Source organism: Patella vulgata, chromosome 3 (assembly GCF_932274485.2).
Source record: "Patella vulgata chromosome 3, xgPatVulg1.2, whole genome shotgun sequence".
NCBI lineage: Eukaryota > Metazoa > Mollusca > Gastropoda > Patellidae > Patella > Patella vulgata.
In genome coordinates, this window is record NC_065881.2 from 37929275 (window position 1) to 37943950 (window position 14676).

At 36.2% G+C, this 14676-nt stretch overlaps 1 protein-coding gene across 1 annotated transcript; it reads left to right on the top strand.

Moving 5' to 3' along the window:
* Positions 1-3: 3 nt before the first annotated feature.
* LOC126814468 (probable nuclear transport factor 2) lies at positions 4-12441 on the top strand. Its single transcript, XM_050539620.2, has 5 exons — positions 4-228; positions 3791-3937; positions 7849-7917; positions 10891-10989; positions 11870-12441. The coding sequence occupies exons 1-5, from the start codon at positions 127-129 to the stop codon at positions 11984-11986; spliced, it is 534 nt and encodes a 177-aa protein (XP_050395577.1). The 5' UTR covers positions 4-126; the 3' UTR covers positions 11987-12441.
* The last annotated feature ends 2235 nt before the right edge of the window (positions 12442-14676 follow it).

Consider the following 14676-nt stretch of genomic DNA (forward strand, 5'->3'; position numbering starts at 1 on the left):
GAATATTCACGCGCAAAATCTCGTTGATTTCCGTTTCAGACCGGTGAATAGCTAAAGATAAAAAAGGCACAGATCGTTTTATGTACATTTTTATAGCCCTGTCTTGAATATCCAAGCACAGTCAACATGAATCCAGCATTTCAACAGATCGGTGAACAGTTTGTTGCAGCATATTACAAAGGATTTGATGATAAAAATTCACGGACAACTCTTCAGCCACTGTACCATGTACGACAACATTTACATTTACATTTCTTTTATCTTAGCCTATACTAATACTACCATAATTCTCTATGCTTAAGAAAAAATTTGTTGTATCTAAACACCCCATTTAGAGGCAGCATACATATACAAACAAAACATTAAATTAAGGCAGTGCCGCCCACCCCACCCCTAGCTACAATATGTGTCGTCACTACAATTGATACAGTTTTAGAGTTTAAGACTCCTTACGCAAGTTTAAATAGGTTCAAACGCACAATTGTCAACACATATCATTACAGTTTGTATTGAAGTGAGTAATTCTCTCACAAATAGTGAAGACTGGACCACTAAAATAGTTACCGAACAGTTTTTCTTTGTGGTAATGCGTTCTACATTTTCAAAGCGATGTCAAAGCCGCCATGACACCGGCCAGTTGAAATAAGTTCGGTAGTTGAGAAATTTTGCGTAGCAGTTGGGTTTCATTATCATATAATTATGCGGTAAGGCTTTACCTTTATTTCAATAGGAATTGGTTTATTATATGTTAAGCTCTGTGCAGTACAGTTTTGGGTCAGTTTGTGAATAAATTAAGGGAGCTATAGGCCAGTAACCTTTTTGTAGTCATTTGACTAAAAAAATTGCGCAAAGAAACTCCGTAGGACGAGCCACTACTGTAGCTGGAGTAAGGCGGAAGACATCAGTAGTGGAACCATTTCTACCTCCCCCCCCCCCCCCTTAGCCCACGTCACTTATGCATGTGGCACTCTGATGATTACCCTCTTTGCTCCATCCAATGTATCCCCCCCCCCCCTTGACAAAATCCTGGATCCGGGCCTGAACTTTGCTGAGAAAACATTGTCGTAACAATAGCCTGAGGACTATTTTTACAGCTCGTCGTAACAATAGCCACTGCCTTAAAAGGCTTAAATTAAATACATGATGAGCATAATGATCATTAGATAACAAACATCGTCTCTCAACCCTCCAAGTTTCGAGATGAGAGATGGTCCTATATACTATAGTTCCACGTAGCAAAGCCCAATGCAAATTGCATCGAGCATCTGTGAGCAAAATTGACAAATTGACGATTGATTATTGTTATTTATAACATTTCTGCCACATCCAACTACAATTAAGCAGAAAATCCTACCTGACAAGGGTACAAATCCCCTCTTTTTAAATTGAAGTGATAATAGATTGCTTTCTCCGACATTTTCAATAACAATTTCATTAAAATAAACCCCACGCACAAATATATTCCTACACTTTTTTCACCCTGTTCATTATAATTCAACCTTGGCCTTTTGGATGATCTCTGCATTGACAATTGTGGCAGGGAGCAAGCCAGGGGAGCTCTATGTATCAGAGTATCATCTGCTACCACTGGATCACCTATAGACCTGAAAACAACAATACATTGATATAAACTTGCATATAAAATGATATCAATTAAATACTAGCTAATTAAACTGACATGCATTGAAAAATACTATCAATTTAATACTAATTAGTAACTTACTCTTCCAGTATTGGGGTTGGTCTCGTATATTCAGGGCTGCCGACAACCAGTATCGCAGCGCAATTTGCGATACATATTTTGGCCGTTGCTAATCAAAAATTAAAATCTACTGTGTGAACCATCGTAAATTTTAAACGGATTTCTTCGATTATGATCAAACTACTTAACTTTGGTTATTATTAACTTACCTGTGTGTTTGTAATCAACTCCCGCTCGATAAAATCCATTGCACAACTAATTATCACAACGATGAAAACAAGTTCTCTCTTGAAAAATTTGAAAATTTACTTGTAATTTCGACAGAGTCGATGTCAACAATGTCTTCGTGAAGTATTGGTCGAATCCAATATACCTGTTGCGGGGGTTGGTTAACATTGATAGTTTGACAGCGCGATCATTTTGATCGTATATGGGTTTGGGCGACGAAAAATATCAATTGAAGGCAATTACATAGGAGATTAATATGGAAACCATTGATCGCCAGTCTATCAAATTTTCTTCACAATTAAAATATCACTGATTGCACGGATACTTGTAAAAATAAAGTCATATATAAACTATAAATATCCTATCTTCTTTATGTTATAAATAATTTAACAAGGATCATGAAGCTTACCTCCGAATTCTCTGAGTGTATTTTTAATTTTATACGCATTCTTTCGATCGAATAATAACCGCTTCAGTAACATCTTTAAGCGTGTTGCGGCAGCCCTCAGCGTGCCTATTGGGTGCCCGAGTGGGTATATATGACCCCTGTATATATGAGCCTGTATGACCCCGTAAGAAGCGGAACAATAATTCTCGATTCGACAGTTTTGACCGAAGTGTGATAAAGCCCGTAAAACGAATGTATAGTTGTGTTTGTGCGGCATGCGTGTTCAAAAGTAAATTATCCCATCCGAGTTGATAATCAAATAATTAGAACAAAATATTTCAAAAAGTAAAGCTATAAAATTTGCAGAGATTTTACTAGAATGTATAAGACGGTAACTAAATACAGGAATGCGGGTAGTTATGTGTGCGAACGCTCAAACTCAATGCCATTTGTCGTAAGTATCCAGACCACTCGGACCAAAGACTACTCGGATTTAGACCAGTCGGATCAAAACAAGACCAGTCGGACCAATTAAATTATATTATAAGGCTAGACAATATGCTATTTATTTATTATTAAATCACAATGCAAAGAAGCAAATAATTCTTATACGGAATTCTTATATTTAGAGTTGTTTAGTTCAATTTTGTGTACGGAAAATAAATCAACGATTAGTTTTAAAATTAATTAATAATGGTGCCAAAAAAAATATCAATCTAATTTTTCTTATTTACTCTTGCAATGAGACTCGGTATGTCCAGACTTTTGACAGTTTCTACATATACGGGTATACTGTTCTTATCTGATAGCCTAATTTTACTTTTTCCACATACTCGGTATCCCTGGTGGTTTCATTCCGTTCTACCTCACTAACCCCTGGGTTAATATATGGGGGGAGACGCATTTTCAAGTTATCCGCCCTTGATGCGTTAATATAAACAGCACATAATAATACGAAGACCGGACGTTTATATGCCCCTTTTTAAACGTGACTACAAGTGTGGTTCTCGATATTTTGCTATACAATTATCAATTTATTCAAACAACACGTTATTATAAGTTCGAGTAGTCATATTAAAACACACACAACTAGCAATTTATTCAAATAACACTTTATTATTGGTTCGAGTAGTCATATTAAAATAAACACAATTATCAATTTATTAAAATAACACTTTATTATTGGTTCGAGTAATCATATTAAAACAAACGCAATTATCAATTTATTAAAACAACACTTTATTACTGGTCCGAGTCGTCTTTCTGTTGGGCCCGAGTAGTCTTTTTGTATGGTCCAAGTAGTCTATTTGTATGGTCCAAGTAGTCTATTTGTTTGGACTGATTGGTCTATCAGTTGGTCAGACTGATCTTGTACTGAGTGGTCTTTGGTCCGAGTGGTCTTGGATTCTTGTCGTAATTGTACTGGAATTTCCTATGCTGTCACCCCTAATCCGAAATAATATCTTCCGCAGAGTGACTTAACCATCTTCCATATTGGTATTTTTCTCTGGGAAAAGTTTGTGATATTTCAATTTTTCAAGAGAGAACTTGTTTTCATCGTTGTGATAATTAGTTGTGCAATGGATTTTATCGAACAGGAGTTGATTACAAACACACAGGTAAGTTTATAATAACCAAAGTTAAGTAGTTTGTTCATAATCGAAGAAATCTGTTTAAAATTTACCAAGACTCAGACAGTAAAGTTTTTGATTCGCAGTAACTGCGAATCATTAATATGCCTGTCATTTTGGATATTGACACAAGGATAATCCACATTTGAAGACTAGAAGGCTTTCTCAACACTTTCAACGTGTGTAAAATGTTGAAAAAAATTTTATAAACAAAACTGAATTCTCCGAGTGACATTTTCTACTTAAACTACCCAGACACAATTCATTATACGGTACTATATAATACAGGGACATAACTCTATGACTAGGGACTATTAAACCGGAAATAGGGAATCAAGTAGTACCACTCATGTTGCGAGACATCAAGTAATTATATCATATTCATTTTGAAAGAAATAAATCCAGTGTATCCCCCACGTATTGTAAATAAAATATAAAAAAATAAATATATGTTAACGTATTGTAAAATGATAAATCAAAGTAAAAATTCCCGTAAAATATCGCGTGTTTCTAGTTAATCGAAGTGCGCCCGATTTAACAAAAATAGCAATATACGATAAAAAGCAGACGAAATTGTTTTCTAACGAAGATTTCTAACGTAACAAAAAATAACAATTAAAATGATTGGGGCTTCGGAAGTCACTGTTAAGAATTGGCTTCAGACATAAGACCTAACTAAATGTCTACATCACATTCACAAACTGTCACAAGTACTTGTGGCAGTGCTAAAAAAAATCTAAGAATAGTAAGAATGGAATCTAATCATATTTGTTATGAGCTTAAGTAATATCTTGTTATTTAGGTATTTTATGTTGAAACTGAAAAACTGCTAATCAATTTTTAAATTTGCTTATCAAATTAGGCAAAATTGGACTTTTTGATTAGCAGTGCTGCTAATCAACTGTGAAAAATTACCGTCAGCCCTGCGTATATTCGACGACCTCGACATCACTATTCATCTCACTATCACCCTCATCCATCTCCACACCACCATCGACACATCATCTATTTCCACATCATCCATGCCATCCATTTCACCCTCATCCATCTGAGTATAGATTCATTATATCATTACCTTGACTAAGTTTGTTGATGAGAATTTTCTGCTTAGGCTAAGGATCGATAAGCAATTTGATTGGTCAAGACTTTTGAACATAACAACTATGCTTTTAATTGAGGTAGAATCTTTAAACTTGATGTAGATGTTCATTAGGTGAATATCTTGACTGAGTTCAATGATTAACATTTCGAGCTAAAGCTAAGCAGAGCGAAGCAATTTGATTGGTCGATGCTTTGTGACAAGATAACTTTGATTCTATATGATAGAGAGTGATCAAACTTAGTGTATAGATGATAATTTGTTTGATTTCTTGATACTTTTGAAAAAAATAAATGTGCGATTAATGAATATGTGTCATCTATTTATTTTGGGATTTCAGCGGGGGACATCAGCCTCACTGTTGGCTTGTAAGCTTGTTGTAGAGGTCACAATTTTTATACGCCCACATTGCAATGTGGTCGTATATTGTCGTCGCCCCTGTCCATTGGTCCGACGTCCACAAGCTCTAGAGGCTAAAGTTAATATCCGATTGACTTTAGATTTCTACACAGTGTTTAAGGTCATGAGACAAAGGCACCTATATATTTTTAACGATTTCTGATAATTACTGCCAGAGTTATGGCCCTTGATTACTTCGAAAAATCTTGCGGAGGCTTTACAGGCCAAAGTAATCATTTGTATTCGATTGACTTTAGATTGATATACAACTGTTAAGGTCTTAAGACGAACAAGTAAATTGATTTTCAATGATTTTTATATGCCCACATGGAAATGTGGTGGTATATTGCCAACGCCCCCGTCCATCTGTCGATATCTCCGTCCGCCTGGTCATCCGTCGTCCACAATTTCTTGTGAACACTCTACAGACTACATTTATCATCTGATTGTTTTGAAATTGATATACGTTGTTTGCATTAGTGAGATGAAGAAGCCTATTGAATCTCAATAACGTCTGTTAATTTCTTCTCGAGTTATGGCCCTTGTTTCACTTTGTTGCTCCTTGTGAACACTCTAACGACAAAAGTTATCAACCGATCTGTATGAAATTTATATGCATCATTTAAATTAGTAAAACAAAGAAGCCTATTGAATTTCAGCAATTTCCGTTAATTACATTTAGAGTTTTGGCACTTGTTTCACTTTGTTGAATCTTGTGAACGCTTAATGACGACAGTTATCATCCGATCTGTTTGAAATTGATATGCATCATTTAAATTAGTAAAACAAAGAAGCCTATTGAATATCAGCAATTTCCGTTTATTACATCTAGAGTTATGGCCCTTGTTTCACTTTGTTGAATCTTGTGAACGCTCTAATGACAAAAGTTATTATCCGATCTGTATGAAATTTATATTAGTAAAACGAATAAACCTATTGAGTTTCAGCAAATTTCGTTAATTACATCTAGAGTTATGGCCCTTGTTTCACTTCAATTGAATCTTGTGAACGCTTGAACGACAAAAGTTATCGCCCAATCTGTATGAAATTCATATGCATCATTTAAATTAGTGAAATAAAGAAGCCTATTGAATGTCAGCAATTTCCGTCAGTTACTTCTATAGTTATGACCCTTGTTTTACTTTGTTGAACCTTGTGAACGTTCGAACAACAAAAGTTATCATCCAATCTGTATGAAATTTATATGCATTATTTGAATTAGTAAAACGAAAAAGTCTGTCGAATTTCAACAATTTCAGTAGATTACTTCCAGAGTTATCGCCCTTGTTTTGGTTTTTAGAACCTTGTGAACCCTCAAACGACGAAAATTATAATGTCATCTGTATGAAATTGTATATTAAATGCCCCTAATTACCTACAAAAAAATAAATATACGACAACCCTTGTCGACCACTCGGACGATTTAGCTGCTGTGGGCGTATGTTTTGTTGCCTGACAACCTATCTTTGACAACTTGAATGATATTAAATGTTTTGTATACTAAATGTTAGCCTGGGGCAGAGCTAGAAGCCAAACAAATTCTAATGATTTTCTGATAATTAATTAATGAATTTTTACTCTTAATCAGATTTTAGTGTATTATAAATGATTAATTACCAACAAGAAAAAAATATGAGACAACTCTTGTTGACTGCCCAGGCAACTTAGCTAATGTGCTTCAGGGCGTATGTTTCATTGCCTGGCAACCTATCTTTTTATTTTATTTCAAATATGAAAGAAACATAATAATAGCAATATGTGTACAGTGTTTTATTATTCACATACTCCCCATGTAATGAGCCCATGATTTTTTTTAGACGTGAAGGCCTGCATTTATCATTCCTTTTCTTCCACATGGTTTGTTTTCTCGCATTCTGGCACTAGTTCCATAGGTTGGTGAATGAAATATGGGCCAATATGACAAGAAAAGGGGTCATTCTGTTCCAGTGACATGCACCTTTTTTGCCCCTTCCCTGGTAATATTAATTTTTCAAAATATAAAAAGTTGTAAACATCTTGATGAATATCCAAATCATGCTCGACACAAACTTCATTTTCTCCCCTTCACGAAAAGTGCAAAGTCATCAATGTTAGTGTACATACACGTTCCCGAGGTCGCAGAACAAAAACAGCACATTTTAGGGTCAGAATTTTCATAGCACAGCTTTCCTGAGTTAACAGGTTTAAACACAGAGGCCCGACAACCACTTCTCTATATGATTTCAACTAAAACTGATGTAAAATAGAAAAAGTGTACAATAACAATTGAAAATGTCTACTTTTTGCATGGTTAAGAAAACAATCTGCTTATTCAATGAAAAAACCAAAAGATTCCCTGTCAATGTTTCAATCTTACAATAATGACAACAGTGTGTATAAACTTATGTCTTTATATTTACAGTGTTCAGCATTATTAACATTTGAAGGTTGTCAATTTCAAGGTCCTCAATCAATAGTAGAAAAATTAATGGTAAGATTTCTGATAAATTACATGTGTAGTTAACAAATTTGTGACGAGCAGCATAGAGATTTAGTTTACCAATGTATTTGAAAGAAGTCAAACATTAGGTTTTAAAATTTCTATTGCCAGGGACGTAGAACAACCTGGCATGCATTGATTCTACACATAAAATAATACCACATTCTTATAATGTCCCACTTGGCACTGAGGTTTTGAGACACAAGTGTAAAGAAGTTAGTACAAATCTAAAAGTGACCCAAATAATTTAGAATATGTACATGTACATCGTTTAGTAGGTCTACTCATCTCTTGAATAGAGTATAAAGATTTGTTCCCTCATGGTTATTTAAATTATCTAGTGCAATCTGAAAGCATTTCTCTGAAATATCTTGGTTCCTTTCGATATTGGCATGTAGCAGACTGTAACTTCATGGATTATGGCCCCTGATAGTACAAAAAAATCACGTTTTTAGCTTTTGGACACTCCAAGGTCACAATTTTTATCCAATTTTGATGGAACTCGAAATGTATGTTTATAACCCCAAAATCTTGGTTCCTTTCAATATTCGCATATATCGGACCGTAGCTTCCTGGATTATGGCCACTGATTGTACGAAAAATCATGTTTTTAGCTTGTGGTCCCTCTAGAGGTCATAAATTTTATCCGATTCATAAAAACGTTTGAATATATCACCATTACACTTTAATGGTTGAGTTCAAATTTTGTGAAAATGGGAACAAAACTGCCCGATAAAATGGCTGCCCTTGTAAGCAAATTGTGTAAAAGTATGTAATACCAAGGTTGTAAGCTCACAATAAAAAAATTAAAATAACCCTTAACTCCAAGTTTGACAGACAACGGTGTAGTATTTAGGAACACATAGACATATATATACTACAGTAAACTTTGCATAAGTCTTATCTAAGTGGACTAACCAATTTTATCCGAGTTAAGCGAAGATCCGAGTAAACGGAAGACCAAAATTCAATCGTAGCTCAGAAATAAACTGCAAGAGCCGGATAATAACTGATTCAAAGTAGTGCCGATTAATCGGATGCCGTATAAATTCTATAATGTCAATGTCTGTACTGCATTCCAAGGTTTTTTTCTTGTGATTGTTTGTTGATAAGTAAATTATAAAATGATGCGTGAACACTGAATAGCTGATTGTATATTATTGAGCTGAGTAAGACATTCCTGTGTTCTTACTTAACCCTACAGCTTTAATTGCTAATTAAAAATCCAATACCGGCAATAGATTACAATTCACTAGTACAACAATTCCTGTACATAATATTTTAACATATATAGTGATAATCATTGACGAAAAACAACTACAAAAGCCGCAGAAGACTGTACAATAGAAAAAAAAGCCATGTGTCATTTAAAAAGGCGGCAACATATTCCGAGGGGGGGGGGGAGCGAATAGAAGATCCTCCTGACTGGTTATGTCAGGAACTCGTTTATTAGTTGTCTCGTACACAGTAACGGCACATTCTGATTGTGAATTCAATAATAAATTACAACTGGATTTAAAATTAATTTATACTGGAGGAATTTCGATTATATTGTTGGAGCATTGTTTTCTTCTTTATAAAACAGTATTTTATTAAAATTACATTGGTAGTTTATCACTCGTAAAAAGGTACAGCCAACTTCCCCGTCTCGTGCAGCATGCATTCAGTCCATGTATTATAATGCCCATGAAATTGTCAGGATGTTATTGTTCGTTGTTGACAGGGAAAATTCTATTATTGCATCGCGTCAAATAGGCAGATTTGAGGCAAAGTGATAGGGGGAAAGTATTTTGGGGCTCTGTGCATGGAATACCTAACCGTGTTTTAGGACATCGGTACAAAACTGGCTTAGTCAAATTCTGAAAATACTGCCATTTCGACTTAGGCAAAAGAAAAAAGCCTGAATTAGATCAAATGGACCGAACATTTGCATCCGAGTTGAGCGTAGATCCAACATAGGAAATCCGAGTTACGCACAGAAATTTAATAAGAAAACCGTGCAGGATCATCGGGTCCAAACGATTTTATCCGAGTTTAGCGAAGATCAGACTTATACGAATCCGACTTATGCAAGGTTTACTGTATATACTAAAGCGATTCGGCCGAATTATATTCGCCTGGTGAGTCCGCGTCGCTGAAGCATTCGGCCGAATGTAGAATTCATTCGCCAATCACCACTCATCATCCACTCATATCGAGGCCGCCATGTTTAATCATGTGACGTGAAAGGTGATGCAATCGACTGGTGAATCGGGCGAAGCAATCAGCTAGTGTGTCCACCCATTCGGCCGAATAAAATTCAGAGCCGATTGATTCAGCCGAATGATTTGGCTAATGTGTCCACTGCTGAAGTGATGATTGTGCTCGGATTAACAGTATTTTTCAATTTCATTATGACTGTTGAAATTATTTTTAGGTTTTAAATAGATAGCAAAGAGTACTTGAATTTCATCTTTTTCACAGTGGCTCATTGAGTATGGCGCTTGCTCACTAACCAGTCATGCGTTTTGTCCCGGTGTTGGCCGAGAAAGTCAAGGACGGAGGGAACTGGCAAGAATAAATGTCAAGTTGTTTGAATGATACAAAAAACAGGGTCCAATATATATATACTGGCACCACTTTAAAGAGCCCCTGATAGTAGAGCCGCTGGCAGGATAATATTTTTGGAGAAAGCATCATGATGTATGCCAGTCTTTATTAGCTCGTAGTTGCTAAATACTTAACTGATAAAACCCTTGGGCAATTTCATCAGTTAGAAACACACATGTAATTCAGGTTTTATAAAAGTCCTCATATTACATACACAGTAGCTCCAAAGTAGTTGAATGTGTGCCTTGTTTGAGTTTACATAATTCCTGATTACACACACAACTATACTGAAGTACATAATAGTGTGAGAATACAACATATATGTAGTTTTGATTCATCTGCGTGGTATATCGTAATTTTACTAATATATTTCAGAGTGTACCATCAGATAATATACAAAGAGCTATAACATGTGCAGATTATCAACCTACAATAGATGGTGGTGTCCAAGTGTGTATAATTGGACAGTTAAAGGTAAGATTGTTACATCAAGAATAAATTTGTCCAGGTTATAACGAATTAGTATTAAAACAAAGTATTATGGTATCTCACAAAAGTATGCTACAATCAAGGCCGCAGATCCCGTTCCCCCCCCCCCCCCCCCCTGGATTTTCACTGGGGGGGATTTCATATGCCTCGTCCCCCCCAGAAAAATGCATCGATTATTTTCAGCCCGGGAAATGTAGCCTATATTTCCGAACATGCCGATGTACAATGCCCAGTTATGGTCTCAGATAGCATTTTGAGGCATCCTAATTTTAAAAAATCTTCCAGGGGAGGCACCAAGAACCCCGCTAAATGCACGCCTGTAGCACACATGGCATATGCCTTCGTCCACCGTACTCTGTCAGCGTCTCCCAAAACTTTAGTCCTATTTTCAGGCTGAGGATATTTCCCCTTGGTTCAAAAATGCCCGGTCTTTGATGTAACCCAGATCTGAGAATGATCTCTTCATGACCTCAGCAGCTTATGCTCAGAGCTGGCCACTTGAGAAATTATTCATCACATTTTCATCCGTGACTGGCAATTTCTCGGTACGTTCATCTCTGCAGAATACTCAGAAATGGTCTCAGATAGCCCTTTCAGGCATCCTGCTTTCAAATTTTTTGGGGGGAGGACCCCTAGACCGCCCGCAGACTGGTTCGCGTCTGCGACGCGAGGCGTGTGTCGTGCTCCGCCCGACACCTCCGTCCCCCCCTAAAATTTAATAAGATCTGTGGCCTTGGCTACAATATATAGTGTATATAACACTATAGATTGATTTATACTATAGGGTCACCAATATGATTTGTCATACATGTGCAACAGAATTGTTGAATTGTGACATGCTATATGTGTTTTCTTTCACTTTCAGACTGATTCAGAACACGATAAACCAATGCCTTTTACCCATGTATTTTTACTAAAACCAGAAAATGGAAACTACTATATATTCAATGAAATCTTCAGATTAGCTTTACATAATTTCTAAATTTTTCGAAAGCAGTTGACAGTGTAGCAGTGATAAAAGAAATGACATAAATCAAGTTGTGAATGGACACTTCTATAGCTTATGAGCAATTACTTGATTTACATGTATTCACAGCCATCTTTGATTTATTATTTGAACTCAAGAACAACACAATCGTTCAAAATGGTTTTGTGAAAATGGATTGTTCAAAGAGTATTGTAATTATTCATATTTTATTTCTGCCAGAAAACAAAATAAATAGCTCTTGCACATATATAGCAATGATTGTATCTTGTGCATGTGTATATTGTAGTGAAAATGCTTGTTTTTACAGTCTATAATATGTGTACAATATCAATATGTATATACTGAGACAGTGTGTAGCCCTTTATTATGTTTCATGTACCTTCATTGTATTGCAACTTAACTGTTATCATGTAGCATGAATAAATTTGTTTTGTCAACCCAGTTTTAAATTTACTTGTAGTGTTGTTTTGTTATTAAACGAATTGTCCCAGATATATTTTAGTGAATAAACAGGTTAATTATTTGTTTAAGACTCGTAGAAACCTTTATCTTAATTCTATACAACTGTTTGCAACTCAGTTATACTTTTATACACAAATACATAAAGTTTCACTTTCCATATACTGTTGCTATGTAACTGCTTAAAGTCTACCCAAGCCAAAGTGCCTGGATAGTCCTGTTTACATACTTGTCTAAGTATGGGTGCTATATCATCGAACAAATTATACAGAAAAGGGGGCGTAGCTTATCATTGGCCCTCAGGATATAAATGCGGAAATTAAGATGCATACCCTGCCCTAATACTAACCACAACTGACAACGGTCAATCAATCTGTATTGGCATATAATTTGTACTTAAAACCACTTTGAAAAACAGGTATCTATCTAGATGTTAAACCTTAATTTCTCTGTCCCTTCACCATTTAAACATCCTTAATAATCTGCCAGTACTTGTTCAGCAGTTGCTGAGAAAGATCTATCTTTATATGTCCTCATTTAAATGAAATGGGGTTTAACATCCTACTGTTCTCTTCTACTGGGCTAATAAAGACAGGCATATGCCATGCAGTGTGCTATGGCCTACTTTTATTTCGAATTCCAACTGTCAAGGGTTCTGTTATGTGCACGCCAATATGTACACAGGACCTTGTTTTTTTGTCCCATCCGAAAAACTATATTATATTGTCCCTTGCCAGTCCATCCAAACGACTATACATTGTTTTTAGCCAGACCCCTCCATCCTACACCACTGTCAAGGGGGAACAACGCCTCAAGGGTTAGCAAGCCAATGTCCTTCTCACAGAGCCACCGTGGCTTCCCTCATTTAAATGTGGTGGTAGTTTGTCCTGTCTAGTTAGAGACTAAAATCATCATCCAATTGAGATTTATAAACAGTGTTTAATTTCACAAGACCGAGAGAGAGAAATGGGGTTTTAACGTCCACTCACCACAAACTAGGTCATTTTGGGACCAACACATGGTTCAATTTTATTTCTATAATTCGCTTGCGTGTAGGGGTCTTTAGCAGTTAGCAGTGGGAGGAAACCGGAGGACCCAGAGAAAACCCACCAGGTTGGACAGGCGACCCTACTCCTGGTCATGTACAACCGGGGATTCGAAACCACGTCAGTCGACTAAATGACAGACGTTATGATACAGCACGCACGTGCTAACCATTCGCCAATCCAACCCCCCAGCTCAATTAGAAGGAGAATTATTGAGTTCCAAAGTCTTGGCCAATCAAATTGCTTATCGCTCTACTTACCCTGAGCAGAGAATGCTCATTATCGAACTTAGTCATGGTATTGATGTAATGAAACTATACACCAAGTTGCATCACTCTCACTTAATTAGAACTAAAGTTATCGAGTCCCAAAGCATCAACCAATCAAATTGCTTATCTCTGCATAACCTAAGCAGAAAATGCTTATCTTCGAACTCCATCAAGGCATTGACCTAATAAACACCTACACCAAGTTTGAATATTCTAGCTCAATTAGGAGAGTTAGTGTGACAGACGGACCGACAAACAGACCCGTTTTAAGAGTCCCCTGCTTTCTATTTATATACAGTTCATGAGAGAATGAAGCTTGCCAGGTTCTGCTTCTCAAAGCACATGCAAATCATATTATTATAAGACTTTACTGAACTAACATGTTAGTTTGAAATTTTGGGCTATATTACTTCAAAAGCTATTATTGTGTACATACTTTTGCAAAATGGGCTACCTGGATGAAAACTGTTCCAAATTGGTGATTGTTCTTCTTATGAAGATCATCAGACAAGTGTTTAATTGAAATAAGTACAAAACCTTTTGATTTTTAACAATTTGCAATAATAACTTCAAGGGTTATTCCCTTTTGTAGCGAAATCGTGTTAGCAAGTGATGCAGAATTCAGCCCTGTCACAGTTCTGTCAGTCTCGACAACCGAGGTGGTGTTCGTAGAATCATTATGTTATTAAACGCTACAAATATGTTTCGGCTGTCATGTTGGACATATTTTCTTATGCAGTCAGTGCATGCGTTGTAGCTCAAAATCCCCTCTTTCACTCGATTGTCACTTATTTTTGGGATTGAGAGTATTCGATTGCTGAAAGTTCAATAGAGTATAACCTCTCACAAGGGCAATAACTCTTTAACTTATGGTGTACGAGTGAGTTTCAATGCTGTAGGATGTTACAAC

What these genes read in the sequence shown, in the direction of transcription:
- LOC126814468 (XM_050539620.2), top strand. Translation starts at nt 127, where the DNA reads ATGAATCCAGCATTTCAACAGATCGGTGAACAGTTTGTTGCAGCATAT. An exon ending in CTCTTCAGCCACTGTACCAT is followed by an intron (nt 229 to 3,790) that starts GTACGACAACAT and finishes TATCTTCCGCAG; the next exon opens with AGTGACTTAACCATCTTCCA. An exon ending in GTATAATTGGACAGTTAAAG is followed by an intron (nt 10,990 to 11,869) that starts GTAAGATTGTTA and finishes TTTCACTTTCAG; the next exon opens with ACTGATTCAGAACACGATAA.